General features: G+C 44.5%; 1 protein-coding gene across 3 annotated transcripts in view; it reads left to right on the forward strand.

The window, feature by feature from the left end:
* Window positions 1-27,845, forward strand: part of USP24 (ubiquitin specific peptidase 24) — a 273,414-nt gene that overhangs the window by 181,477 nt on the left and 64,092 nt on the right. For 2 of the 3 annotated variants that reach the window (XM_068239420.1, XM_068239421.1), the window contains exons 24-37: window positions 510-576; window positions 2,863-2,973; window positions 3,705-3,803; window positions 5,667-5,837; window positions 5,919-6,004; window positions 15,215-15,308; window positions 16,499-16,654; window positions 18,054-18,151; window positions 21,766-21,861; window positions 21,946-22,174; window positions 24,072-24,234; window positions 24,339-24,494; window positions 25,422-25,492; window positions 25,586-25,746. In XM_068239420.1, coding sequence (XP_068095521.1) covers window positions 510-576; window positions 2,863-2,973; window positions 3,705-3,803; window positions 5,667-5,837; window positions 5,919-6,004; window positions 15,215-15,308; window positions 16,499-16,654; window positions 18,054-18,151; window positions 21,766-21,861; window positions 21,946-22,174; window positions 24,072-24,234; window positions 24,339-24,494; window positions 25,422-25,492; window positions 25,586-25,746 — 1,758 coding nt within the window. The remainder of the gene's footprint in view (window positions 1-509; window positions 577-2,862; window positions 2,974-3,704; window positions 3,804-5,666; window positions 5,838-5,918; window positions 6,005-15,214; window positions 15,309-16,498; window positions 16,655-18,053; window positions 18,152-21,765; window positions 21,862-21,945; window positions 22,175-24,071; window positions 24,235-24,338; window positions 24,495-25,421; window positions 25,493-25,585; window positions 25,747-27,845) is intronic. The other variant, XM_068239422.1, reaches the window with a different exon arrangement.

The following is a 27,845-nucleotide window of genomic DNA, read 5'->3' on the forward strand; positions in this document are numbered from 1 at the left end:
TGCTACTGTATGTGGTTTCTAACTCAAGGTTCACCTCAGGTACACTTTAAAATTGGTGTATGCAATATAAAGTAATGTTTGTCATAAATTTTTGCAATTTATAGTACTGAACCGAATGGGTTACGTTTTTCTCAATGGTAGTGGACTTTCCCTTTAGGAATATAGGGACCCAATTTTGTGTTTGATAAAGCCAAAACTTTTTTTAAACCGGTTATTGGAGTACAATGTGATGGCAGCCTGACACTGTTTCTGGGCTATAGAGGTGGTCAACGAGAGGCATATAAATATGGCATGCATACAGATTTTATGCACATTATGTCGTTTGAAATTAGGCCAATCAAGTGCACTTCCTGCTGTTTTTTGATTGGCCGAGTTCCAAGCTGCATACAGTTTGCATGGAATTTGAATGCAAGCAGGAATTATTTGCATAGGATTGGCCATTTCTGTGGGGGAAGGGCTGGTTATTGTTCATTGCCACACATAGAACTAAACCTTTTTTGTCATTTTAGGTCAACCAAGTTAGTCATTATAGAGAGACTTCTGTTACTGGCTGAGCGCTATGTGATCACTATTGAGGTAATTAATTTTATTGTTAAAATAAAATAATACAATTTCAAATAGAATTTTAAGGAAAAAAACATCTTCATTGCTCCCCTCAGTGTTCTCACAATAGTAATAGTTTAAAAAATGCTGTATTTAACCCAAAGGCAGCTTCCAGCGAAATGCTTTGTTTGAAAGCTGCTTGTGTGCTGTGAGCCTGTGTAGGCATATCTCATGTGGCTGCCTAGTGCAGGCAAACAAGTGTGTGGGAGTAAGAAGCTGTATTTACCTGCTCCGGACGGCTTCTTCTCTTTCTCCTCCAGTGACTCTGAACTTCCGGCAGGTCTTCTGGGTCCTAATCACATGATATGTGGTGATCGGTATCCAGGAGACTATGTCAGCATTGCAGCACCACCCAGTAGTGGAAGAGGGGTTATTGAAGAGACTCTTCCTTCACTGGGTATCGCTGTATAGCTGACGTGGGAACCCGATCACATCATATCATGCATTTGGAACCCGCGAGAAGATGTGTCAGGAGTATGTCCCCACCATGGTGGAGGAAAAAGCCGCCTATCCAACTGTCCGGACAGGAATGTATAAGGGCTCCGTGCCGTCACATACCCTGCTGAGCTACTTTATTTGGCTGCTAAAGGTTTAATGGCTTAAACTTCAGCCATGAACATATGATGACCTCCAAATACTCCTCTTCAGCCAGAACCAGTCTGACTGTGTGGGCTATCTTTCCAGTCCCATAGGGATTCATTTTAGGAGACTCCGAAGCAGTCTGGACCACAACCAGTGTTATATGACATTACAGAGATGGCCTGAGACAAAGGGAAAGAAAAAAAAAGTTTTATACATACCTGGGGCTTCCTCCAGCCCCCTTCGGCCTGATTAATCCCTCCTCACAGTTCACCGCTGTCTGCAGCCTCCACAATCCGTCCCAGTAATTTAGCCACTCGACGCAGTCCGTCCACTTGCAATCCTGCGGCTGGGTTTAAGCACAGGCGTAGAACTCTCCCAGTGATGGGGCGGGTCGCGCATGTACAGTAAGCCCCCTGAATACCACAGTTGCCGAGCCGGATGCAGCGGAGGAGGATAGCGAGAGAGCAATCAGCGTGAAGGGGGCTAGAGGAAGCCTGAGGTATGTGTAAATCATTTTTATTTTTTTTTCCCCTTGCTCTCAGGTTCACTTTAACCTTCCTAGAGATTGGCTTTAAATTTAATCTGCTGTCACAAATCACATAAGGTGTCCATACATCAGAAGATGAATGGGCAGATCGACCAAGAGACAGATCTCCATCTGAGCGGAGAGAGATCTGTTGCCTGCCCATACACTGGAGGCCAATTCCCGATCAATTTCATGCTGAAATCGATCCGGAATCGACCTTGTGACCCCGGCCCAAAGCTGTCCCCCCGTATGTTCAATGTAAAAAAAAATAATAATAATAATTCCCCTAAAGGTTATCATGCTGTGTGACTAATCTTTTAGAGCAGAGAGGAAGTTCTGAGTTTAGTTCCACTTTGTTGTTTGTTTTTTTCTCCTCAAGTTAAAAAAGCCTGTTTGACATTAAAATATTATGATTATGTGGACACCTTTCTTAAGCTATGGTAGTTTTTTTCATGCCTAAATGCCCAATTAAACGTTGCAATAGAAAATGATATTGCACATGTCTAATGGGAGCTTCAGAGGAAATCTATCAGGACAAGAGATGGTCAGTGAGTTTCAGATCATTTGGCTGACATGCAAATTTCATGCATATTCTATGCCACGTGAAATTGGGCCAATCAAGATTGACAGGAAATGGATTTAATTGATCCAGTTTGAAGCTGCATGCAAGCTAAACATTACATCTCACTAAAGGTGGCTATTAACAATACAATTATCTGGACGATTGATTGTACAATTCGATCATATTGATTGACAATGATTGTTTGGCCCCACTGAGGGAAGGAATGCTGCTATTCAGGCCTCGTTTCCATCTATGCGCTTCTGTCCGCTTCTCTCCGCTTTTCAGCAACATGTATCAATCTGTAACATTGATGTGCTGAAAAAAAGCGTATAGAAGCGGACAGATGGAAACAAGGCCTCAATCAGATCAGATTGATGGGTTCAATCCGACAAACTGACTGAATTGGATAGCAGCTTTCCTTTCCTTAGTGGGCCCAATAGATTGTTTCCAAACGATATTACATTTGAATAAGATCATCAGTCGTTCAGAGAATTGTATTGTTAATGGCCAACTTAAGCTTCTCTAGTCAGGGGTTTTCTAAATGGCTGTTCTTTTATAAATACAAAATGCTGACAATTTATATTTTCAGGATCTTTACTCTGTTCCACGAACAATTCTACCTCACGGTGCCTCTTTCCACGGACATCTCCTAACTCTGAACCTTAATTATGAGTCTACCAAAGAAACCTTCACCATAGAGGTACTCGCACCTACTACCCATCAGTCACATTTCCTCTACTGTGCATGTATAGTGTTCCTGTAGGTTTGTGCTATATTTTCTATTCTTCTATAACAAATGTGGGGAAGGGGAGTGCTCCTATTATTGGTATTCCTTTGCAGCTGATACTTCAGTTTGTGAAAGTCACTCCCATCTGTGTTGAATGGCAATAGAAGCCCAGATCTAAGTACAAATGGCAGCTTTTCAACACTCAAATTGTTTTACATGAAGCTCCAGTTTAGGTACCGATGTCCCTAGAAGCTATCTCTTGCATCTTCGGTGATCGGCCAAGTTGTAGAATAAATGACCTCTATTGTTGCTTGTAAACAGTCACCTGATATGTGCAAACTGTTGAATTTGACGATATTTATATGTTTAGACACCCCTTCCCTCCTTCTCCCCTCCTTCCCCCTCTCTTTCCCTCACTCTCCCCTCTCCTTCTGCCTCTCTCCCCCCCCCCCCCCCCCTCTTCTTCCCCTTCCCCCCCTCTTCTTCCATCTCTCTCCTCCCCTCTGCTTCCCCCTCTCTCCCTCCTCTCTTCTTCCCTCTTTACCCTCTGCTTCTCCTTTTCCCCTCTGCTTCCCTCTCTGCTTTCCCTTTCCCCATCTTTCTTGCACTAGACACTAGCTTTTTTAAGGGGTAGATTAGTGTTGGCTAGATTTGTTTTATTCGCCTTGCCTCATTTCCTTGAGTTAGTCATCGTTCTGTTCCAGGCCCACAGCAATGAGACGATAGGAAGCATCCGCTGGAAAATTTCCAGACATCTCAACTGCCCTGTGGAAAGCTTGCAGATCTTCGCAAATGAGACTTTGGTAAGAGAGCTTATTCTTACATTTTCATTAACAAGTTGAAGTAACAGAATCAATCCCCTACCCATGATATTGTAAACCTATTTGGCAGGGCATCTTGTGCTCTTATCCACCACCCTATTCACTCAGTAACTCATCTGCTTTATTTATCCCTTCATTGCAATCCGTGCACCGTTGCTTATTATTACTCTTTTGTCAATCATTATTTCGCATACCGTATATACTCGCATATAAGACAACCCGTGTATAAGCCAAAGTACCCACTTTTCCCTAAGAAAACAGGAAAAACTGATTGACTCGTGTATAAGCCCCCTCCACAGAAGCCATATGTGCCTCCAGTGCAAATCAGCTCCCCTCCTCATAGCCAGATGTGCCCCCAAGGATGATACAGCTGTCTCTCAAGACACCACTAGATGGCGTCCTAGATATGAGACACAGCAATTTCCATACAGGAAGAATTCACGATCATTACACCGCTGACACATTGCTTGCATGTTCTGCTCCACAAGCCAGGGGACACAGGTAGTCTTGAGCAGTGCACTCTGCACACCATGTTGCCAGGGGATGGGGGCATGGACACAGCAGGGAGCCAGCTGGCAAGAGCAGGATTACTAGTGCATGATCCTTGCGCTCCTCTGCCAGTAACACAACCTGCTCCACCATCCATTCTGCTCCACTCACTCGCATATAAGCCAAGGGGGTAACTTTTCAGCACATTTTTTGTGCTGAAAAATTAGGCTTATATGCGAGTATATACAGTATTTGCGTTCCTAGGTTTTTACCCCCAGGGTATCCATAAGGCAGCAGAGATTGGGTGGTTGCCAAGGACTTCCTAATTATCCGTACTACACATACAATTTATTATCTCATACCTTTATTTTCGCTACAGATTTCCTTTACATTTTTGAAGTTAGAAAGATTTGTGGTAGGTAGATGAAAGGACATAAAAGTGGAAAAGGTGCTGGCAAGTATCTTTGTTCTCCATTTCCTATTCAAGCATGGAATCCTACATTTGCAGACTCACCGTTATTAAAAGTCTTAAGGTGCCCATACATATTGCGATGGTGGGTAGATTTGACCTAGAGACAAATCTCTCTTAATCGATTCTGATAAGAGAGAGAGATCAGTCTGCTGCCCATACACCACAGGCTGATTCCCAATAGTTTTCAACACGAAATCTCTCAGGAATCGCCCGAGTCCGCCACCGAGTGTATAATGTGCCCCCTGTGCGTGCATTTATACATTCTGTCCTTTGTCGCCCACCATGCGGTGGCCATCCGTCTTCCGCTTCCCGCTCCTCCATTTGCATTTCACACAACGCTGGCGTATAGTGCCTGATGCGCAAATGGAAGAGGAAGAAGCAGAAGACAAATGGCCACCGCTTCTTGGGCGACATAGGCCAGGTAATACTTCACTGAGATAATATTCTCCATAGTTGTTTACCTATTTTATATAGGAGCTGGCAAATGTACGCCGGGGGGGGGCACATTCTACACGGGGGGAACAGCACTGGGGGGTTTGTCGCTTGTCCTGATATCGCTTGCCATTACCGCCATGCCCCTGCTCAACCACGACAGCCTGACATCTTGCAGTGTGTCTGATATGTGCGACCAGTTTCGGCCCAATATTGGTTGCGTCGTAGATCGGGCGTGCTCTTGGCGGCACCAATTTTAATCGGTTTAATAATTATCGGATTGGATGGTCGATCGGCTGCCAAGTCGAGATGTGTGGCCGCATTTACATTTTCTGACTTGGCTGTATTACTATAGCCTTCTTAATTGGCTTGTGACCAGCAGGAGAAGGGGAATAGATTGACTGTAAGGAGAACAATGTGGACTGACTCTTTTAGGTATGTTTTGTTTTCAGCTAACGGTTAATAAAGACCAGAAGTTGCTCCATCAGTTGGGGTTTTCTGATGAGCAGGCTCTTACTGTAAAGACGATGGGTAGTGGAACGCCATCCGGAAGCTCAGCAGAGACTTCTGCCAGCTCCAGTAGCAGCGCTGCCACCTTCAGCTCCTCCTACGCCATGGATCAGGTAAGCAGAGCGCAGATCCCAGCTTAGACTTTTGTCAGTTGTGAAGGTTTCCATCTTACTAGACTTTGATCTTGTCTGCAGGAAAAGTCTCTGCCAGGAGTGGTGATGGCACTTGTGTGCAACGTGTTTGATATGCTTTACCAGTTGGCCAACTTGGAGGAGCCCAGGTAATCACATGACCCATTCTTTACTAACTTTGCAGTGTTCTCCCCAGAATTTTTTTTCACCCGGGTGGCATGAAAAAGTAGCAGGGTAGGGAAGTAAGGATGCCCGATCGCGATCGCGCTGCGATCACACAGCGTACAATTTCCACTATCCGTGATTGCGCCGTGTAGCTGCCGGGAATAGTTTACAATCGATCACAATCGCCCAACGATTGCCATTCTGAAATAAATGACAGTTAACCATTTATTTTTAACACTTTCAGACACAGAAAGAAAAAAAAAAAGAGCACAGCATAGTTATTTGTGTGTTTGGCACTGTACATACACATTTCAATCTCATATAACGTGTCACCTCGGGTAGCTTTTAAGTTAAAGATATAAGGAAACTACCACTTAAATTTACTTATCGATCAGAGGGTACGCACTGGGTGTAAACGCAGTGTGATGAGAGTTCTGTTTTAAAAACAATTTTCAAACAAAGTAGGGCAGGAGGGGAAATGCATTGCATGCCCAACAGGAACAGTGGCAGCTCCCAGCATCCCTGCACAAACACCAAATATTCCCACATAGGATGAGGTGAAATGACACGCTGACACATTTTCTGTGACAAAAAATTTGACTGCTGCAAATTCCAACAATACTAGGGACAAAAACCAATCACCCACAGCAGAACTATAAAATCCAACATATTCTGTACCTGTTATAAGAAAAGCAGCGATTTTGCATTTTACTAAAGTAGAAAGATAATTACAAGAGCTCAGAAATCTTCACAAACACTCAGAAGTATACTTTAAAAAATGTCAGCAAATTCACGATAACTGCAGAAATCGTCAAAGATCAGTACTCTATTGCTATGCTGAAAGACAATGCAGAAAGCAGCACTGCACTTTGTATACAGCCATTTACAAATTCACCAGAAGTTCCTACTCAGAAAAAAAGAGATTCCAGTTCAACAGGACCAAAGAGCAAATACACGTGACAAGCAGCGTCTCTAATCCTGCATCCTCTATCGAGCTACATTCCTCACCCGCCGTCCAGTCTGCTCCCACTTTCCTCTCCACTCTCAACTGCGTCTCTGCCTCCGGGTCACTTCAGGCATGCCACCTTCAGGCATGCCTCAGCCTCACAGTTATTCTTCGTCTGCCTCCCCCGCGCGTACAGCGTGCACACCGCTAGACTCTGACAGTATCCGGGGGCGGGCGTCTCCTCCGAGCAGCAGGCATCTCTGGTCTCAGGACGGATCTAATCTCTTTGCCGCTCGGACGCGGGCTAATTATACCACATGCGCGGCTGCAGATTTTACCCGGGCGGCGCGCCCTGCTAATATGCTCTGGGGAGTACACTGCTATGCTATAGGTGTGAATTGGGTGCTGTACAGTATATTGTTAGCAAATTACGAATCTTTTTGCTTCATGTTTTTGTTTACTACTAAAGTGGTGTTAAAGTGGGATGAAACTAAAAAATCATCATAATAAAATGAAAAAGTGCCCTTTTAACCACTTCAGCCTACAGTGTCGAAAATCGTATGCATCCGAGCAAACTTCACCTCTCATTCATTCACCAATAACTTTATCACTACTTATCACAATTAATTTATCTATATCTTGTTTTTTCCGCCACTAATTAAGCTTTTTTTGGGTGGTACATTTTGCTAAGAATTATTTTTTTTTACATCCATTAACAGGAAGATTAAAGTGGATCCGAGGTGAACTTTTACTCATTGCATAATTGTTCCTTTACTATTGTTTATAGGGCATTCCTCAAGTCAAATACTTTTTTTTGTTTTAATACTCAAATTCCCTATAAACTAAATAAGCCACGCCCACAGGTTTTCAGAGAGCCTTGGCAGTAGCAAGGGCTCATGGGAGCTCAGTCTGGGCAGGAGGAGGGGGAGGTGTTACTAGCCATTGATTTCAGAGGCAGAGGGGAGGATTAGGTTTTTTTTCACAGGCTGAATGCTCAAGATACAGATAAGCCTGCCTCTGTGTAATGTTTACAAACATGGCTGCTGTCATATCACAGGAAGACATAATCATAACTAATTCTCTAATCTAAACTTTAGATAAACTAAACTTTAGATAAGATATATAGACAAGTTACTTGTTATAGTTCGTTTTTCATCTCGGATCCGCTTTAAGAAAGAAATGGAAAAAATTCATTATTTTTGGCCATTATAGTTTAAAATTAATACATGCTACTGTAATTAAAACTAATGTATTTTATTTGCCCATTTGTCCCGTTATTACACCGTTTAAATTATGTCCCTATCACAATTTATGGCGCCAATATTTTATTTAGAATTAAAGGTGCATTTTTTCAATTTGTGTCCATCACTATTTACAAGCTTAGAACTTTAAAAAAAAATAAGCTACTCTCTTGACATGTATATTTAAAAAGTTCAGACCCTTAGGTAACTTTTTTTTTTTTTTTTTTTAGTAAAAAATGTATTTGGGTAATTTTTGGTGTGGGATTGAAACAGCTAATTTTAAATGTAAACTAATGTAATGTAAAAAATGTATGTGGGTGCAGTTTACTATTTGGCTACAAGATGGCCACAGTCAAAGTCCTGGAGCATACGATCACGCTACCAGGAACTATAAGGAGGCTGTCTTTTTTTTTTTTTTTTTTGCAGAAATACCGCACTCTCTGATTAGAAAGCGTCGGTTTTTCTGCGGGGGGACTTAGATCGGTGAATGGGAATTATATTCCCATTCACTGATCAGGGGGCTAACGGCAGGTGGCGGGAGCGTGCGCGCCTCAGGCAGCGGCAGCTGCACAGTCTATCTGGACGGTTTTCACAGTCTCTTTAAAGTGAACCAGAGACGACGCACCCTCATGTATTTTACCATATATATCAGTGGGAATATTAGAGAAAACACCTATCCTGCTCTCTGTTTCATTCTTTACTGTTAAGCTTACTTCTTATCAGCCCTGATAAAATCCCCGACTGAGCATTCAGTCTGGCTTTGCTATAATGACTCAGCTATAATGATTCCTGAGCAGAGCCACAAGGGGGCAGGCTTGGGCTTGAAAAGACATCAGAGAAGACAAACTCAGCTATAATGATTCCTGAGCAAAGCCAGACTGACTGCTCAGTCTGGGATTTTATCAGGGCTGATGAGAAGCAAGCTGTGCAGTGCAGAATGTAACAGAGAGCAGGGTAGGTGTTTTCTCTAATGTTCCCCCTGATATATATGGTAAAATACATGAGGGTGCTTCCTCTCAGGTTCACTTTAACCTCCCTGGCGGTAAGCCCGTTCTGAGCACGGGCTATGCCGCCGGAAGGTACCGCTCAGGCCCCGCTGGGCCGATTTGCATATTTTTTATTTTTTTTTGCTACACGCAGCTAGCACTTTGCTAGCTGCGTGTGTAATGCGATCGCCGCCGATCCGCCGCTATTCGTCGCTCCGCGGCTGCCCCCCCAGACCCAGTGCGCTGCCTGGCCAATCAGTGCCAGGCAACGCTGTGGGGTGGATCGGAGTCCCCTTTGACGTCGATGACATCGGTGACGTCATCCGGCCCGTCGCCATGGCGACAGGGGAAGCCCTCCAGGAGATCCTGTTCTTTGAACGGGATCTCCGAGGCTGGGGGGATGCCGCTGAGCAGCGGCTATCATGTAGCGAGACCTTGTCTCGCTACATGAAAAAAAAAATGACTTTGCTGCCCCCTGGCGGATTTTGATAAACCGCCAGGAGGGTTAAATGCATCTAATCCATTTTACAGGCTATATAAAGCATTATTTTAGCTTGTCTTCTAGCTTATTCATTATGACTACTGATAAAGCCTGAAGCCAAAGCGGAGAAGCAGTGAATTCTGCAACAGGTTTTTCTTTTATTTTCATTCACTGCAGCCGAGAGATCTGAAACATACCAGCGGCTTCATTATGAGTTTTAATTTTTGATCTGCAGCTGGTTCCATTTCTGGCATCATTCAGAGAAACTCACTGGCTGATGCAAAAGCTGGAACTAACTGAAGATCATCAATTAAAACTTGTGCGGAAGCCGCTGATCTGTTCAAGATCTCTCGGCTGCAGTGAATGAAAAAATAAATCTGTCCCAGAACTCACTGCTTCATCCCCTCAGCTTCAAGCTTTATCCGTAGTGATAATAAAACTGCTAGAACACAGGCTACAATGATGCTTTATTTAACCACTTGCCGACCGCCCACTGCACATTGGCGGCGGCAAAATGGCAGCCCCAGGACCACGTAACGCACATTGACGTTGGGTCCTGGGACTCTTCCAGGCTGGGGATCGCGTGCATTGATGCGCGCGCATCCGCCGGCATTAGGCTCCGCCCACCCGCGACGACATCCCGCCGGCCATACGGAAGTGCCGGCAGGATTGTTAACCCCCGATCTGCCGCATACAAAGCGTATAATACGCTTTGTATTGTATACAAAGCGTATTCTACAGGCTGCCTCCTGCCCTGGTGGTCCCAGTGTCCGAGGGACCATCAGGGCAGGCTGCAGCCACCCTAGTCTGCACCCAAACACACTGATCTGCCCCCCCCCTTCCCCCTGATCGCCCACAGCACCCCTCAGACCCCCCCCTGCCCACCCCCCATACCACTGTTTGCACCCAATCACCCATCAATCACTCCCTGTCACTATCTGTCAATCACCTCCCAAGTGCACTGTTTACATCTGTTCTCTCCTCTAAACACCCACTAATTACCCATCAATCACCACCTGTCACTGTTACCCATCAGATTAGACCCTAATCTGCCCCTTGCGGGCACCCAATCACCCGTCCACACGCTCAGATTGCCCTCAGACCCCCCCCTTATCAATTCGCCAGTGCATTATTTACATCTGTTCTTCCCTGTAATAACCCACTGATCACCTATCAATCACCCCCTGTCACTGCCACCCATCAATCAGCCCACTAACCTGCCTCTTACGGGCAATCTGATCACCCACCCACACCATCAGATCGCCTGCAGACCCGCTGTCAGATCACCTCCCAAGTGCATTGTTTACATCTGTTCTCTCCTCTAAACACCCACTAATTACCCATCAATCACCACCTGTCACTGCTACCCATTAGATTAGACCCCTATCTGCCCCTAGGGCACCCAATCACCCACCCACACCCTCAGAACGCCCTCAGACCCAAGCCCTGATCACCTCGCCAGTGCATTGTTTGCATCTATTCTCCCCACTAATCACACCTTGAGACACCCATCAATCACCTCCTGTCACCACCTGTCACCCCCTAGCACACCTACCCATCAAATCAGGCCCTAATTTTCCCCGTGTGGGCTCCTGATCACTCGGCCAAACCCTCAGATCCCCCGTCTGATCACCTCCCCAGTGCATTGATTGCATCTTTTTTCCCCTCTAACCACCCCCTGAGACACCCATCAATCACCTCCTGTCACCCCCTAGCACTCCTATCCATCAGATCAGGCCCAATACAACCTGTCATGTAAGAGGCCACCCTGCTTATGACCGGTTCCACAAAATTCGCCCCCTCATAGACCACCTGCCATCAAAATTTGCAGATGCTTTATACCCCTGATCAGTCATTTTGAGACATTTGGTTTCCAAACTACTCACGGTTTTGGGCCCGTAAAATGCCAGGGCAGTATAGGAACTCCACAGGTGACCCCTTTTTAGAAAGAAGACACCCCAAGGTATTCTGTAAGGTGTATGAAGCGTTCATAGAAGATTTTATTTTTTGTCAAAAGTTAGTGGAAATTGATTTTTATTGATTTTTCGCAAAGTTTCATTTTTCAGGGGCCGTGAGGAGTAGTCTAGAAAGCAAATGCCTCAAAATGACCTGTGAATAGGACGTTGGGCCCCTTAGCGCACCTAGGCTGCAAAAAAGTGTCACACATGTCGTATCGCCGTACTCCGGAGAAGTAGTATAATGTTTTGGGGTGTATTTTTACACATACCCATGCTGGGTGGGAGAAATCTTCCTGTAAATGGACAATTGTGTGTAAAAAAAAAAAAAAAATTGATTTGTATTTTTTTTTTCACAAGTGTCAATTTCCGCTAACTTGTGACAAAAAAAAAATCTTCTATGTACTCACCATACACCTAACAGAATACCTTGTGGTGTCTTCTTTCTAAAATGGGGTCATTTGTGCGGTTCCTATACTGCCCTGACATTTTAGGGGCCCTAAACCGTGAGGAGTAGTCTTGAAACCAAATGTCCCAAAGTGAGCTGTGAAATCCTAAAGGTACTCATTGGACTTTGGGCCTCTTAGCGCAGTTAGGGTGCAAAAAAGTGCCACACATGTGGTATCGCCGTACTCAGGAGAAGTAGTATAATGTGTTTTGGGGTGTATTTTTACACATACCCATGCTGAGTGGGAGAAATATCTCTGTAAATGGACAATTGTGTGTAAAAAAATAAAATCAAAAAATAAATTGTCATTTACAGAGATATTTCTCCCACCCTGCATGACATCCCAAAGTATTCACTGAGAGTCATGGTGAGTTCATAGAAGTTTATTTTTAGTCACAAGTTAGCGGAAAATGACACTTTGTGACAAAAAAAAGAAAAGAAAAGGTTTCCATTTCTTCTAACTTGCGACAAAAAAAATGAAATCTGCCACGGACTCACTATGCTCCTCTCTGAATTCCTTGAAGTGTCTACTTTACAAAATGGGGTCATTTGTGGGGTGTGTTTACTGTCCTGACATTTTGGGGGTGCTAAATTGTAAGCACACCTGTAAAGCCTAAAGGTGCTCATTGGACTTAGGGCCCCTTAGCGCAGTTAGGCTGCAACAGTGCCACACATGTGGTATTGCCGTACTCAGGAGAAGTAGTATAATGTGTTTTGGGGTGTATTTTTACACATACCCATGCTGAGTGGGAGAAATAAATCTGTAAATGGACAATTGTGTGTAAAAGAAAAATCAAAAAATAAATTGTCATTTACAGAGATATTTCTCCCACCCAGCATGGGTATGTGTAAAAATACACCCTAAAACACATTATACTACTTCTCCTGAGTACGGCAATACCACATGTGTGGCACTTTGTTGCAGCCTAACTGCGCTAAGGGGCCCAAAGTCCAATGAGCACCTTTAGGCTTTACAGGGGTGCATACAATTTAGCACCCCCAAAATGCCAGGACAGTAAACACACCCCACAAATGACCCCATTTTGGAAAGTAGACACTTCAAGGTATTCAGAGAGGAGCATAGTGAGTCCGTGGCAGATTTCATTATTTTTTTTTTTTTTTTTTTTTTTGTCGCAAGTTAGAAGAAATGGAAACTTGTCATTTTCCGCTAACTTGTGACAAAATATAAAATCTCATGAACTCACTATGCCTCTCAGTGAATACTTTGGGATGTCTTCTTTCCAAAATGGGGTCATTTGGGGGGTATTTATAACATCCTGGAATTTTAGCACCTCATGAAACATGACAGGTGGTCAGAAAAGTCAGAGATGCTTCAAAATGGGAAAATTCACTTTTGGCACCATAGTTTGTAAACGCTATAACTTTTACCCAAACCAATAAATATAGGCTGAATGGTTTTTTGTTTTTTTTTTTATCAAAAACATGTTTGTCCACATTTTTCGTGCTGCATGTATACAGAAATGTTACTTTATTTGAAAAATGTCAGCACAGAAGGTAAAAAAAAATCATTTTTTTGACAAAATTCATGCCTTTTTTGATGAATATAATAAAAAGTAAAAATCGCAGCAGCAATCAAATAGCACCAAAAGAAAGCTGTATTAGTGACAAGAAAAGGAGGTAAAATTCATTTAGATGGTAGGTTGTATGACCGAGCAATAAACCGTTAAAGCTGCAGTGGTCTGACTGCAGTTAAAGGAAACCTGAAGTGAGAAGTATATGGAGGCTGCCATATTTATTTCCTTTTACACAATACCAGTTACCTGGTTCAGGTAAGAACTTGAAGGCATCAGCCAGACAAATTGATGTTTGCAAACTTCCTTACACTGCCTTTAACCAGTTCACCCTCAAGGGTTTTTACCCTAACGGACCAAAGCAATTTTCACCTGTCAGTGCTCCTCCCTTTTATTCCCTAATAACTATATTACTACTTATCACAAGGAAATGATCTATACCTCGTTTTTTTCGCCACCAATTAGGCTTTCTGTGGGTAGTACATTTTGCTACGAATTTTTTTATTCTAAATGCATTTTAATTGGAAAAATACAAAAAAAAAAATGGGAAAAAAACGTTGTTTCTCAGTTTTCAGCCATTATAGTTTTAAAATTAAACATTCTCCTGTGGATAAAACCAACACATTGTATTTGCCCAGTTGTCCCAATTATTAAACCGTTTAAATTATGTCCCTATCACTATGTATGGCGACAATATATTATTTTGAAATATAGGTGTTATTTTTCTGTTTTTTTTTTTTTTGTTCTGGCCATAATTACAAGCCCCTATGTAATAAAGTAAAATTAATTTTCCCTCATACAATATATATTAAAAAAGCTGAGTCCCTAAGGCAACTATTTATTTATTTATAGCTGTTTTTTTTTTTTTTAAAGTGGTGTGTTTTTTTTTGGGGGGGGGGGGGGGGAAATGTACTTTATTAATTTTATTTATATTGTGTGGATATTATGTATTTGCCTGTATGTGCAATATACTTTTTGGCGCTAGTGAACACTCTCCCATTAGGAAGTGAACACTTTTTTTTTCTTTTTACATTTTAACAACTGTGACAGTTTCCTGTTTTGTGAATGGATGCGGCCGCTGTTCGCGGTCGCGTCCATTCACTCCAGGCAGTGCGATTGGGTAGAGGACCGCTCGGTCCTCTTCCCCAATCACCCAGCACGGGAACCCGACGGAAACGGCGGTGGTAGCGGCGCGGACACGTGCGGAGCGGCGGCGGGAACGCGCAACGTATTAAAACGTCATGTTGCCATTAATAGGGGAAAGCATGACGTTTTAATACGTATGTTTGCCATTAAATGGTTAAGTGTCTTTTAGGTTTTTATCCTAAAGGAGTACACGCACTAGATTTTTTTTCATTAATAACTTGATTTACTCGCCTGCTAATTGCACGGTGTGTGCCTAGCATTAAGGCTGTTTCTGACGCTCCTAGTGTTTGGCCTGGTTGGATAATTCTCCTCATTTCTTTGTCTAGTTGCAAGACAGGAAATGGGGAGCAATTCTCTCTGGTAGAGACTCGATGCAATAAATGCCCTTGAGATATTCCAATCCTTCTGCACTTTATTCAGGGGTTCGTTTTATTTACTTTTTTTTTCTTTCCTTTTCAGAATTACAGTGAGAGTTCGGAAACTTTTGCTCCTGATCCCGACAGATCCTGCTGTGCAGGAGGCACTGGATCAGCTGGACTCCCTGGGGAGAAAGGTAAAATAATGGTTTTCTGTAGCTGGTCATGCACAAACAGATGGGGGAGAGAGATCTATAGTGCAGCTTCAATTCCTTACAGACTTCTGGAAGAGTCTGTTTGGAATTACTGTACATACTCGCGTATAAGCCTAATTATTCAGCATAAAAATGTGCTGAAAAATTACCCATTCGACTTATAAGTGAGTCAGTGGAGAAGAATAGATGGTGGAGCAAGTTTTGTTACTGGCAGAGGAGCGTAAGGATCGTGCACTTGTGAACCTGCTCTTGCCAGCTGTCTCCCTGCTGTGTCCGTGCCCCTCATCCCCTGCAACATGGTGTGCAAGGTATGCTGCTCAAGCTAATATGTGTCCCCTGGCTTGTGGAGCGGAGCGTGCAAGCATCGTGTCGGTGGCGCAATGATCAAGTGTTCTTCCTGTGTGGCAATCGCTGTCTGACACATCTAGTGATATCTTGAGACACTGCTGTATCATCCTTGTGGCACATCTGGTTATTGGGAGGGGTGCTGACTTGTACTGGGGGCACATCTGGCTACTGTGGAGGGCTCTATACTGGAGAGGGGGCGTATACGCGAGTCAATCACTTTTTCTTGGTTACTGAGAGAAAAGTGGGTACCTCGACTTATACGCGGGTTGACTTAAATGCGAGTATACACAGTAATAATCAGGCATTGGAATTCAGGCAGACTTGGTTAAAAAAAAGTGGAGACATATGATTCTTTTTATATGGTGTATAGATAGATACATCTCATCAAACTGGTTATTTTGTTTTGATTACTTAGTTTATTTAGATATTTGGATGCAACTTATTATTAATCAATGGTGATTAATTCTTGTACTGTTAATATGATGCATCAATAAAACATTTTAGAAAAAAAAAATATATATCAAATCCTCCTAAAATTAATCCTTGTCATAGTTAGTGATGTCATGTCTAGGAGAATTCATGGACAAGCATGTGATTTGTTTGATCAGCTGATAGATTTGCAAAGCTCTTATTGGCTTTGATCACATCCTGCTTTAGCACATGATCATGACTAGCAAATCAGAAACTTGTATATCTATCTCCTGATCAAACTGATCACATGCTTCTCATTGAGTTCTCCTAGACACGAATATCGCTAGTCATAGTGTGCTCCCCCCATGATTTACTCTCTTCTTCCAGCCAATGTGTGCATTTATTCCTTTCAGAAGACATTACTACCCGACACCCAGTCTTCAAAGTCTCCCTCTCTGTCCTCCAAGCAACATCACCAGCAGCAACCAAGTGCCAGCTCCATCCTGGAGAGCCTCTTCCGATCCTCTGCACCTGGCATGTCCACTTTCCGTGTTCTCTACAACTTGGAGGTAATCTTATGATCAACTGTATACCTTAAAACTCTGGCCCTTTCAGTATTACTTAGAAGGGAAACCTGAAAGCCAACTGTGGTAATATTTCCCATTTAAAGCACTGTAACCAGGCTGCTAATTGACATTTAGTACTTCTGTGTCATTTAGCCAATGCTCGAGTATTACTGGCGTATAAGACTGTTTATCCCTTGAAAATCTTCAGAAAAGTCAAGGGTCGTCTTATACGCCGGGTGTCATTGATGCCGGGTGATACGCCCTATCCTGTTACCGCCTCTCAGATCTCGCTGCAGAAGACTGTAGTGAAGTGGCGCAGGCGCACATGTGCGAGATCTGAGAGGCAGATAAGGAGGTAAATAGGATACAAGGGTGGGTCAGGAGGGTGAAAAAGGCATGTTTTATGGGCACAGCGCGATCTATTCTTCCATATCGCTCTGATAAATAGGTAGACAGGGAGAGCTGACCAATCTACTTAGGGAGAGGCAGAGTTGCCCAATCCAACCAATCAATCGCCTATATACTGTTATACACTGGGTACCACACACAGTACAGCACCAGTATCTGTTCATACATAGCACCAGTATATGATGTTTTTTTTATTTTCATTTGGTGTGCGTTGGAAGAGGGGTAGTCTTATATGGCAAGTATATCCCAAACTCTATATTTTAACAGGAAAAGTTGGGGGGTCGTCTTATACGCCGGAATATACGTCAATTCACATTTTTATGAAGGATGAGGGGACATTTTTGCATGCTTTAAAGAGATTCTGTAACAAAAAAAATCCCCTGGGGGGTGCTTACTTCGGGAGGGGGAAGCTTTAGGGTCCCAATGAGGCTTCCCCCATCCCTGTAACTGCAGGCAATCCAGCGCTGGCTCCCCTGAAGTGTCCTGGAATCCTGCCCGAATAGCGCCGATTTATTTATCTTCCCTGGCTCCAGCGGGGGCGCTGTTGTGTATCTCAGCACGAAGATAGGCGGAAATAGCCGATCTGTCGGGTCCGCTCTACTCCGCAGGCGCAGGAGACTTGCGCCTGCACAGTAGAGCTTACCGACAGCGATCGGCTATTTCCGCCTATCTCCGAGCGGAGAGCCGATATTGCGCCTGCGCTGTAGCCGGGAAGGTAAATATTTACATCCCCGCTGTCCGAAGGGGCACAGCGAGACCACCGTGTGGGACACAGGAGGACGGGGGAAGCCTCGATCGGATCCGGAAGCTTCCCCCACCTGAGATGAGTACCCACCAGGGGAACTTTTTTTTTAGTTACAGGTTTTATTTAAAGGGGGGCATGCTTAGGCATGAACAGTCTTTTTTAATTTTTTTTTTTTATATATATACATTCTGTCTGTAGGAAGGGGCCTGTGGGATGTTGAGTCTAATGTTCTGTCTATTCTTCATTCAGGTTCTCAGCTCTAAGCTAATGCCAACTGCTGATGATGAGATGGCACGAAACTGCGCCAAGTCTTTTTGTGAAAACTTCTTAAAAGCTGGAGGTCTGAGGTCAGCCATTCCTGTATTTCTCGTTAAATCCTTTATTGAACATTTTCAACAAGAATAAACACAACACAATAACAATCAGGTATTGATTGATTGGGCAACACTGTAGCATAGTGTATAACACTCTGACCTTGCAGCGCTGGATTCCCAGTTCAGGTTACAGCCAGGGCACTACCTGCACAGAGTTTGTATGTTCTCCCTGTGCCTGCATGAGTTTCCTCTGGGCACTCTGGTTTCCTCCCACATCTCAAAAACATACCGATAAGTTAATTGGCTTTCCCCTAAAAAATGGCCCTAAACTATGATGGACATATGACGATGGTAGGGATTAAATTGTGAGCCCCTCTGAGGGACAGCTAAGTGACAAGACAAATATACTCTATAAAGTGCCATCGTCTCGATGGCACTTTATAAATAGTAAATAAGTAAAAAAAAAACATAAAAAACAAGTATAGTTGTATTGTACGTGGAGAAAACGTACATCTGATAGCAAGGTCTTGAACTTGTAGTAATGGAACATTAAAATAAGAGTACAGTCTTAAAGAGAACCCGAGGTGGGTTTGAAGAATATTATCTGCATACAGAGGCTGGATCTGCCTATACAGCCCAGCCTCTGTTGCTATCCCAAACCCCACTAAGGTCCCCCTGCTCTCTGCAATCCCTCATAAATCACAGCCACGCTGCTGACAAACAGCTTGTCAGAGCTGGCTGTGTTTATCTCTGTAGTGTCAGTCTGCTGCTCTCCCCGCCTCCTGCAGAACTCCAGTCCCCGCCTGCATCCTTTCCCTCCCTGCTGATTGGAGGGAAGGGACGGGGGCAGGGACCGGAGCTATGCAGGAGGCGCGGGGGAGCAGCTGAGACTGACACTACTGATGTAAACACAGCCTTACAGCATGGCTGTGATTTATGAGGGATTGCAGAGTGCAGGGGGACCTAAGTGGGGTTTGGGATAGCAACAGAGGCTGGGCTGTATAGGCAGATCCAGCCTCTGTATGCAGATAACATTCTTTAAACACACCTCGGGTTCTCTTTAATGGACAGATACAGAAAAATTATTTTGCACTTTTCTCCTGGTGGACTCATTAAGCAGCCAGAGCTGCAGCCACTATGGTGCACTCTATTGGCAGTAGAGTCTTGCCCAAGAACCCCTTACTAAATAGGTGCTCTCAGAGGCAGAGCCCTTATCCAGTACACTATCCAGCCACTGCTTTAGGAAAGGCATGGGAAGAGAAGTATTAGAGCACCAAACCCTAAGGCAGTGGTTCCCAACCTTTAAACATTCAGATATCCGTGACACATCACATCATGCCAAACATTCAGATATACATGACACGTCCCGTATGATAGAAAAGATTCAGTAACAATCTGCTGATGCTGCAGGCACAATGAGGGGCTCAGTAACAATCTGCTGATGCTGCAGGCACAGTGAGGGGCTCAGTAACAATCTGCTGATGCTGCAGGCACAATGAGAGGCTCAGTAACAATATGCTGATGCTGCAGGCACACTGAGGGGCTCAGTAACAATCTGCTGATGCAGCAGGCACAATGAGGGGCTCATTAACAATCTGCTGATGCTGCAGGCACAATGAGGGGCTCAGTAACAATCTTCTGATGCTGCAGGCACAATGAGGGGCTCAGTAACAATCTGCTGATGCTGCAGGCACAATGAGAGGCTCAGTAACAATATGCTGATGCTGCAGGCACACTGAGGGGCTCAGTAACAATCTGCTGATGCTGCAGGCACAATGAGAGGCTCAGTAACAATCTTCTGATGCTGCAGGCACAGTGAGGGGCTCAGAAAATCTGCTGATGCTGCAGGCACAATGAGGGGCTCAGTAACAATCTGCTGATGCAGCAGGCACAATGAGGGGCTCAGTAACAATCTGCTGATGCAGCAGGCACAATGAGGGGCTCAGTAACAATCTGATGATGCTGCAGGCACAATGAGGGGCTCAGTAACAATCTTCTGATGCTGCAGGCACAGTGAGGGGCTCAGAAAATCTGCTGATGCTGCAGGCACAATGAGGGGCTCAGTAACAATCTGCTGATGCTGCAGGCACAATGAGGGGCTCAGTAACAATCTGATGATGCTGCAGGCACAATGAGGGGCTCAGTAACAATCTTCTAATGCTGCAGGCACAGTGAGGGGCTCAGAAAATCTGCTGATGCTGCAGGCACAATGAGGGGCTCAGTAACAATCTGCTGATGCTGCAGGCACAATGAGGGGCTCAGTAACAATCTGCTGATGCTGCAGGCACACTGAGGGGCTCAGTAACAATCTGCTGATGCAGCAGGCACAATGAGGGGCTCAGTAACAATCTGCTGATGCCGCAGGCACAATGAGGGGCTCAGTAACAATCTTCTGATGCTGCAGGCACAATGAGGGGCTCAGTAACAATCTGCTGATGCTGCAGGCACAATGAGGGGCTCAGTAACAATCTGATGATGCTGCAGGCACAATGAGGGGTGCTCAGGTGTATAGTGGCCCCAGTATATGCAGCTAGGTGTATAGTGGCCCCAGTATATGCAGCCAGGTGTATAGTGGCCCCAGTACATGCAGCCAGGTGTATAGTGGCCCCAGTACATGCAGCCAGGTGTATAGTGGCCCCAGTAGATGCAGCCAGGTGTATAGTGGCCCCAGTACATGCAGCCAGGTGTATAGTGGCCCCAGTACATGCAGCCAGGTGTATAGTGGCCCCAGTACATGCAGCCAGGTGTATAGTGGCCCCAGTACATGCAGCCAGGTGTATAGTGGCCCCAGTACATGCAGCCAGGTGTATAGTGGCCCCAGTACATGCAGCCAGGTGTATAGTGGCCCCAGTACATGCAGCCAGGTGTATAGTGGCCCCCAGCTGGAGCGGAGCAGCGCAGCAGAGAGGAGCATTGGGTAGAGCAGCGGGGAAGGGCGGACGTTTCCCCCCCACTTCCCTCACCTTGGGGCTCCTCTCCCTGGCTCTCCCCTCCATAACATTGCGGCGGCGGTGGCTGGCAGCGGCGGCGGTGGGCGGGACTTACCACCTCCAGTGTTTCGGCGAGTGGACGGACGCTGTGCCTATGCGTGCAGCTAGTCTGGTCTAGTGAAGACCAGACTAGCTGCAAGCACGCACGCACAGCGTCCACTCGCCGGTACACTGGAGGAGGTAAGTCCCGCCCACCGCCGCCGCTGCCAGCCACCGCCGCAATGTTATGGAGGGGAGAGCCCAGACGAGCAGGGGGAGCAGAGAGCGGCGAAACATAGCTGGTGCTGCCGCGACACATAAATGTGTCGCGGCACACCGGTTGGGAACCTCTGCCCTAAGGGGTAGGTAGTAGGGTACACTAAATATACCTAACTTCTGAACTAGAACGAAATATAACAAAAGCAGGCAGAACATAGGCTCCATTTACTCCAAGTATAAAGTGTAATGGTAAAAACCCATAGAAAACAGAAGAAATCTACTGCAGCAAACTTTTGATCAACTCATAATTTTTAAAAATTAATCCAAGCAGCCCACGACAAAGCCTTCTTATTGTATGTTTTCTTCACTTACTACACCCACATAAATAAAATATTAAGAGAATGTATCCATCTGATTGTGGAAGAAATGTTTTCTTAAAAAGTTGGTTCCTTTTCCCAGTTTGGTGGTGAATGTGATGCAGAGGGACTCTATACCATCAGAGGTAGATTATGAGACAAGACAAGGTGTCTATTCCATCTGTCTGCAGCTAGCCAGGTCTGTATTTTTTACCGAGTATCAATCATGGCTCATAAGCAGGCTTCATCTGCCACACACTAAAATAAGTTGTCATCTTTTCAGGTTTTTACTGGTGGGGCAGACGATGCCCACCTTGCTAGATGAAGACCTGGCCAAAGACGGCGTTGAGGGTCTGTCCTCGAGGCCTTTCCGTAATGTCAGCCGCCAATCAAGTCGTCAGATGTCTCTGTGCGGCACTCCAGAGAAGTCCTCTTACCGGCAACTATCTGTGTCTGACCGGTCATCAATCAGGGTGGAGGAGATCATTCCCGCTGCTCGTGTTGCCATCCAGGTGATGCCCAGTTTCTTAGAGCTTTTTTTTTTTTTTTTTTTTTTTTTGATGCTTCGCTATATAAATGATATAAAGCAGAGCTCATTGTATAAAGGATGCTCACCATGTATCAGTTGTAAAGCTGTCCATACACATACTGTATAGAGTTCCACCCAATGTTCAGAAGGTATCTATTACTACCACACACAGCACATCATTTTCCAATAGATTCCAGCAGGGAATCTATTGAAAATCAATTGAACCACAGCATTGCATCTACTAATGCACCTTTGGTAAAAATCAATCGATCTGAGATTTTCAGGTATCGAAACTTCAGGGAATCTAATGGGAAAATTTAGAAGTGTATGGGCACCTTTAAACAGTTCCTCTGTAGGAGGTGGGTGTGAGGGGCACAGATCAGAATGTGCAACGTCTGTTTCCTGTCGCTATGGACACTTGCTCACGTGGGGTTCCGGTCTCACATCATGAGTAAGAGTCCACAGCGACGTGAAGTGGCCGTGGCATGGTCAGAACTTTGCCACTCACACTCCCCAAATTCTCACAATAATGCTGCACCGTAACCGAAAGTAATAGTGGAACTGGATTACAATTCATGCACTGTGATTGAATTACAATGCAAGTGCAATAAATGGGATTAGTCCAAAGATGCAATGGGCTTCTGTCACATTGAAATGAGTAAGCAACAATTTCAAGTGTTGCCAACTTATTTCATTTTTCCTCACTAATAAGAGCTTGGCTGCTTGGGGCAGTTCCTACCTTCTCACCTCCCCGAAATAGGCTACTGTAGGAAAGAGGGCAAGTTGCAGCCTAAACTGTTCGTTATCAAAAAATCACTGCGGGGTAAGATCGAGCAGCAGTCTGGGCCATACACCCCTTCTGTAATGGAGGGTGTGTGTCCTAATACACACCATAAAAGAGCAAGGAGAAAAGCAGACAGGGTCCTGTAACTTGAAGGGTCACATATCCTATCCAGATGTTGAACTCTACGCAGCCCTTTCTGCTGTTCACAAAACAATGAAAGATCGTTACTGATGTACATTTACTGATGCTTGTGTAGAGAGGTCTAGGCTTGAAAATCCCAAGCCTATTTAATGTTTTCTTGAACTGGGGGCTCTCAGCATGATTGGGCAAGGATGAGAAGTATAACAAAGATATCTTAAAGAGAAACTCCAGCCTAAACAAACATACTTAGCAAGGAAATGAACAGCGCTACTTAAAAACAGGCAAGTGCCTACCTGCAAAAGAGTGCAAGCCCCACTTGTGGGATATAATACACACCGAGCATACACATGACCTGTCTACCACTGGAGGAGGATGTTCGTTTCCTGTTGGAGGCCATTCGGAGGCGGCCTGGTGTTGCGCTGATCCACCTTTTGCGCAATTTGCGTAAACAAACATACTGTCATTAAGTTACATTAGTTATGTTAATTGAAATAGGCAATATAATCTCTTACCCACACTGTTTTAAAAGAACAGGCAAATGTTTGATTTCATGGTGGCAGCCATCTTTTTGGTTGAAAAGAGGTGACAGGGAGAATGAGACACAGTTCCAACTGTCCTTTGTCCTGAGCACCTCTCCCAGTTGCTAGGCAACGTGAACAACATAGGAAATCCCATCATGCTCTGCACAGCATCACCATCTTTGATGGGTGGAGCTTAGCTAAAATGCAGCTAAAAATTATGCTTTGGTAAGAAAAACAAAGTTCTGATGCTGTGAAACTGTTAAAGAAACACCAAGCCTTTTCAGTGCTGCTGAGTAGATCTTTAGTCCGGAGGTTCACTTTAAGTGTGTTGTCATTAAGACACTAAAGCCACACCATCGAATGCAAAGTTGTGTACTGTGATAGGTTTACTTTAATAAACTGACCATCTGATGGTCTCCTTACTCTTTTTCCAGACGATGGAAGTCACTGATTTCACTTGTACAGTGGCTTGTTTCATGAGGCTGTCGTGGGCAGCAGCAGCTGGTCGGCTGGATCTTGTCGGCAGTAACCAACCCATTAAAGAAAGCAACAATAGCTTATTGCCTGCTGGACTCCGGGGCAGACTCAGCAGCTCAGGTGCCAGACTTTTTTCAGTTTTTTTTTTATTTTAAACACTGATATATATCACTTGTAGAAGGCTGTTATATTGGTGTTAATAGTTGAGACTTTCCTATTTCTAGGAAGTAATTGCAGCTCCGGGAGTGAAGGGGAAGCCACGTCGTTGCATGCTTGGATCTGTGTTCGTCAGCAGTCCGTGTCCACCAAAGATGCCATTATTGCTGGAGAAGCCTTGTCCCTCCTGGTCACGTGTCTGCAGCTACGCAGCCAACAGCTAGGTGTGAATCCCACTACTGTCATTGTAAACCAAATCCATAACATTTGTGCCATATTAAAGGAAATCTTTGTTTCTATAGTAGGTTTCTTGTAATCTTAAAGGGGTACCTGAGATGAAAGAAGTCTTAGGCGTTATACTTACCTGGGGCTTCCTCCAGCTCACTTGATGCCGTTTGGTCCCTCGCCATTTCTCCCACTGGACAGCACGGTGCTCTGGCCGAGCCACACTTTGTCGTGCATGTGCTGCCCAGTCACGCTCCTTTGGCCAGGCGCAGAATGCTCCCGACCATAGGAGCGCGCTTGGCTAGGCTGCACATGTGCGATTTGGCCAGAGTACAGGAGGGGCCTGGGCAGATGGTGAGAGACAGAGCAGCCTCCAAAGGCATGGAGGAAGCCCCAGGTAAGTATAAAACCTGAGACTTCTTTCGTTCTCTTTAAAGAAAACCTGAACTGAACATTAAAAGTCAAAATAAACATGCACAGGTCATACTTACCTCCTGTGTAGTCTACTCCTCAATCTATTTTTCCTCTACTGCATCCTGTTTGTCCACTGTGATCAATGGAATTCTCCTTCCTCTATTTTGAAAATGGCCATTACCACATAACAGCTTCCTGGTCAGCACACTGTTAAACTGTAACATCGCCCACTTGAGCCATAGGGAAACATGGACACATCAGTTCTCCTCTCAGCTGCAACTGACAGCAACTGATATATAACTGACAGCAACTGATATATTTCAGTTCTGACAAAATGTTGTCAGAACTGGAAGGGATCAGTGTAAGAAGAAAATGATGAGCTTCTGAGAGGAACTGCCGGCGAGGTAACTATGTAATGTTCATTTGAAGTTACCTCATGTGTTTATTTTAAATAATTTTAGTCAGTACAGGTTCTCTTTAAGGTCTAAGCTAAGGGTTTTTTGTTTTTGCAGGATCGTTCTATAATCTGCCTTCTGTAGCAGATTTCATTATTGATATTCTCCTGGGCTCCCCAAGTGCAGAGGTGAGATGTGTACAGTGTGTGAAGGTCTCTTTACATTGGGCTTATTACATGTATGCAGTGGACAGTAATAATGTTGCAACTCTTGTGCTGTAGATCCGCCATGTTGCCTGTGACCAGCTGTATACACTGACCCAGACAGACACTTCTGCCTACCCTGATGTTCAGAAACCCAACCTGTTCCTGCTGGGGATCGTACTGTCTGCACAGCTACCACTTTGGTCCCCGACCAGTATCATGAGAGGCATCAACCAGAGGTAGGACACAGTGTGTCTCTTACTGTATTTCCATGTGACACTGACAAAACTTGGCAATGCTACTATTTGGCCTGCAGAACTTTTTTTGCCCTCAGAGCTAAAGTAGAACGTTAGGCTACGTTTCCTTTAGAGTGCTGCTTCTGTATTCGAAACAAATGCGGCACCCGTGCTGATTCAAATTCGCATCTGATTACCTCTAGTTGTGCCATGCACCGCTATGGGGATTCACATGGGTGATATGAGAAAATGCAACAGGCACTTTGATTATTTCCCCAGATGCAAATTGATTACAGTGGACAGTAATATTGCCTCCAAATTCGCATGTGGGAAAACACAGAAGTCACAATAGTGGAAACTTGGCCTTAAAAAAAAAAAAAGTTTTTGTTTCCTAGATTTTCTCTCACTTCTGTCATATATTTTGCAAGATGAAGTCAGAGGAGACCTCCAGCAATTCCACAAACAATGATAAAATTGTTGCATTTTGTTGCTTGTGTGTCACCAACCTGCCTTCTGAACGCATGTATAAAAGTTTTAGTTACTACACACACTAGCTAGATCTTCGTCTATAAATGATTGATGTTTTTTTTTGTTGTAAATCTAATGTACTGACTCCTTTCATTGATCCACTTAAGTTGGCCATACAATCTAACCATTTTCATGTGGTATGAGAGTATTCCTAAACAATCCATTCTAAGCATTTTCAGTCTGTTGGCCCTTATACTAACGGTGCCCTTACATCAGGTGATGTATGGGCAGATCGACCATAAGATAGATCTCTCTTGTCGAATCTGATCAGAATGGGATCTGTTGTCTTACCCTAGACCTATTTCCGATGTTTTTCAGCTTAGTAACCAAGCAGATCAGGGTGACCCAAACCACTAGGAATGTACAAGGGAGCTAAAAGAGACTGAAAAGCCCTCCTACTAAAAAGCAATGCTTGGTGTGAAATCGACCTAGCACCTCTGCTGTAAAAATCTTACCCCTCTACCTGCTCATTTTCTGTCTTCTGCCATCAAAGCTGTGTCTGCCTTTACTGCCAGCACCTGTACCACGTGGCATCACGATATCGAACACCGTTACTGCCGCAGACCCACTCTTTCAACCAATTTTGGCCCGAAATGGATAGAAACCTTGATCCAACAGACATGTTGCAGTACCGATTTTCCTATAATTTGATGAATTTATAGAATCGAAATGTTAAATGACCCACAAAATGACCTAATGTATGGCCAACTTAAAGCAATAGGATTAGCCATACTATGCCAGGGAAAAAAAACACATATATAAGTAGATAAATACTTGATCTACTTACATAACACATGTATTATACTGTCCACATTTTGATTTCAGTCAATGTTCTATAGTAAATTAAGAGAATTCTGTTCCTGGTGGGAACCATTTCTTTTGCCCACAGTTGAGGCTAAATCCTGATGTCATTTCTGCCCTTTACTTTTATTTTCTTCTCTTTGGTGACAATCGCGCTTTAAAGGGAACCAGAGACGTTGGGGGAAGGCTTGTATACATACCTGGGGCTTCCTCCAGCCCCATAGGCACGGATCGCTCCCACGCCGCCGTCCTCTGCTGCCTGGATCCGCCGGTACCGGGTCCCATCATTGCCGCGAGTCGGCCGGCAGACGTGGCCAATTGTCCACATCACACGGGGCTCCCTCCGTATACGTACGCATGAGGCTGCCTACTGCGCAGCCTCATGCGTACGGGTATGGAGGGAGCCCCTGTGATGCGGACAATTGGCCGCGTCCGCCGGAAGTGACGGGACCCGGTACCGCCGATACAGGAAGCGGAGGATGGCGGCGTGGGAGCGATCCAGGCTTATGGGGCTGGAAGAAGCCCCAGGTATGTATAAAAGCTTGTTCTATTTTTTATTACCGTTCCTCTCTGGTTCCCTGTAAGGAAATGTGGTAAGATTATGCATTCAAGGTTGTATGGTGTGTGGCTACCTTAAAGTGAACCAGAGGTAAAAATAAACTGATGAGATAAACAATTACATTTATCCCCCTACTCCTAAAAAGGACTTTTTAAAGTATCCCATGGTTTTCTTTTATATTTAAACATTAACAAAGTAGGTTGAATATTTTACT

Source organism: Hyperolius riggenbachi, chromosome 6 (genome assembly GCF_040937935.1).
Source record: "Hyperolius riggenbachi isolate aHypRig1 chromosome 6, aHypRig1.pri, whole genome shotgun sequence".
NCBI classification, from domain to species: Eukaryota; Metazoa; Chordata; class Amphibia; order Anura; family Hyperoliidae; genus Hyperolius; species Hyperolius riggenbachi.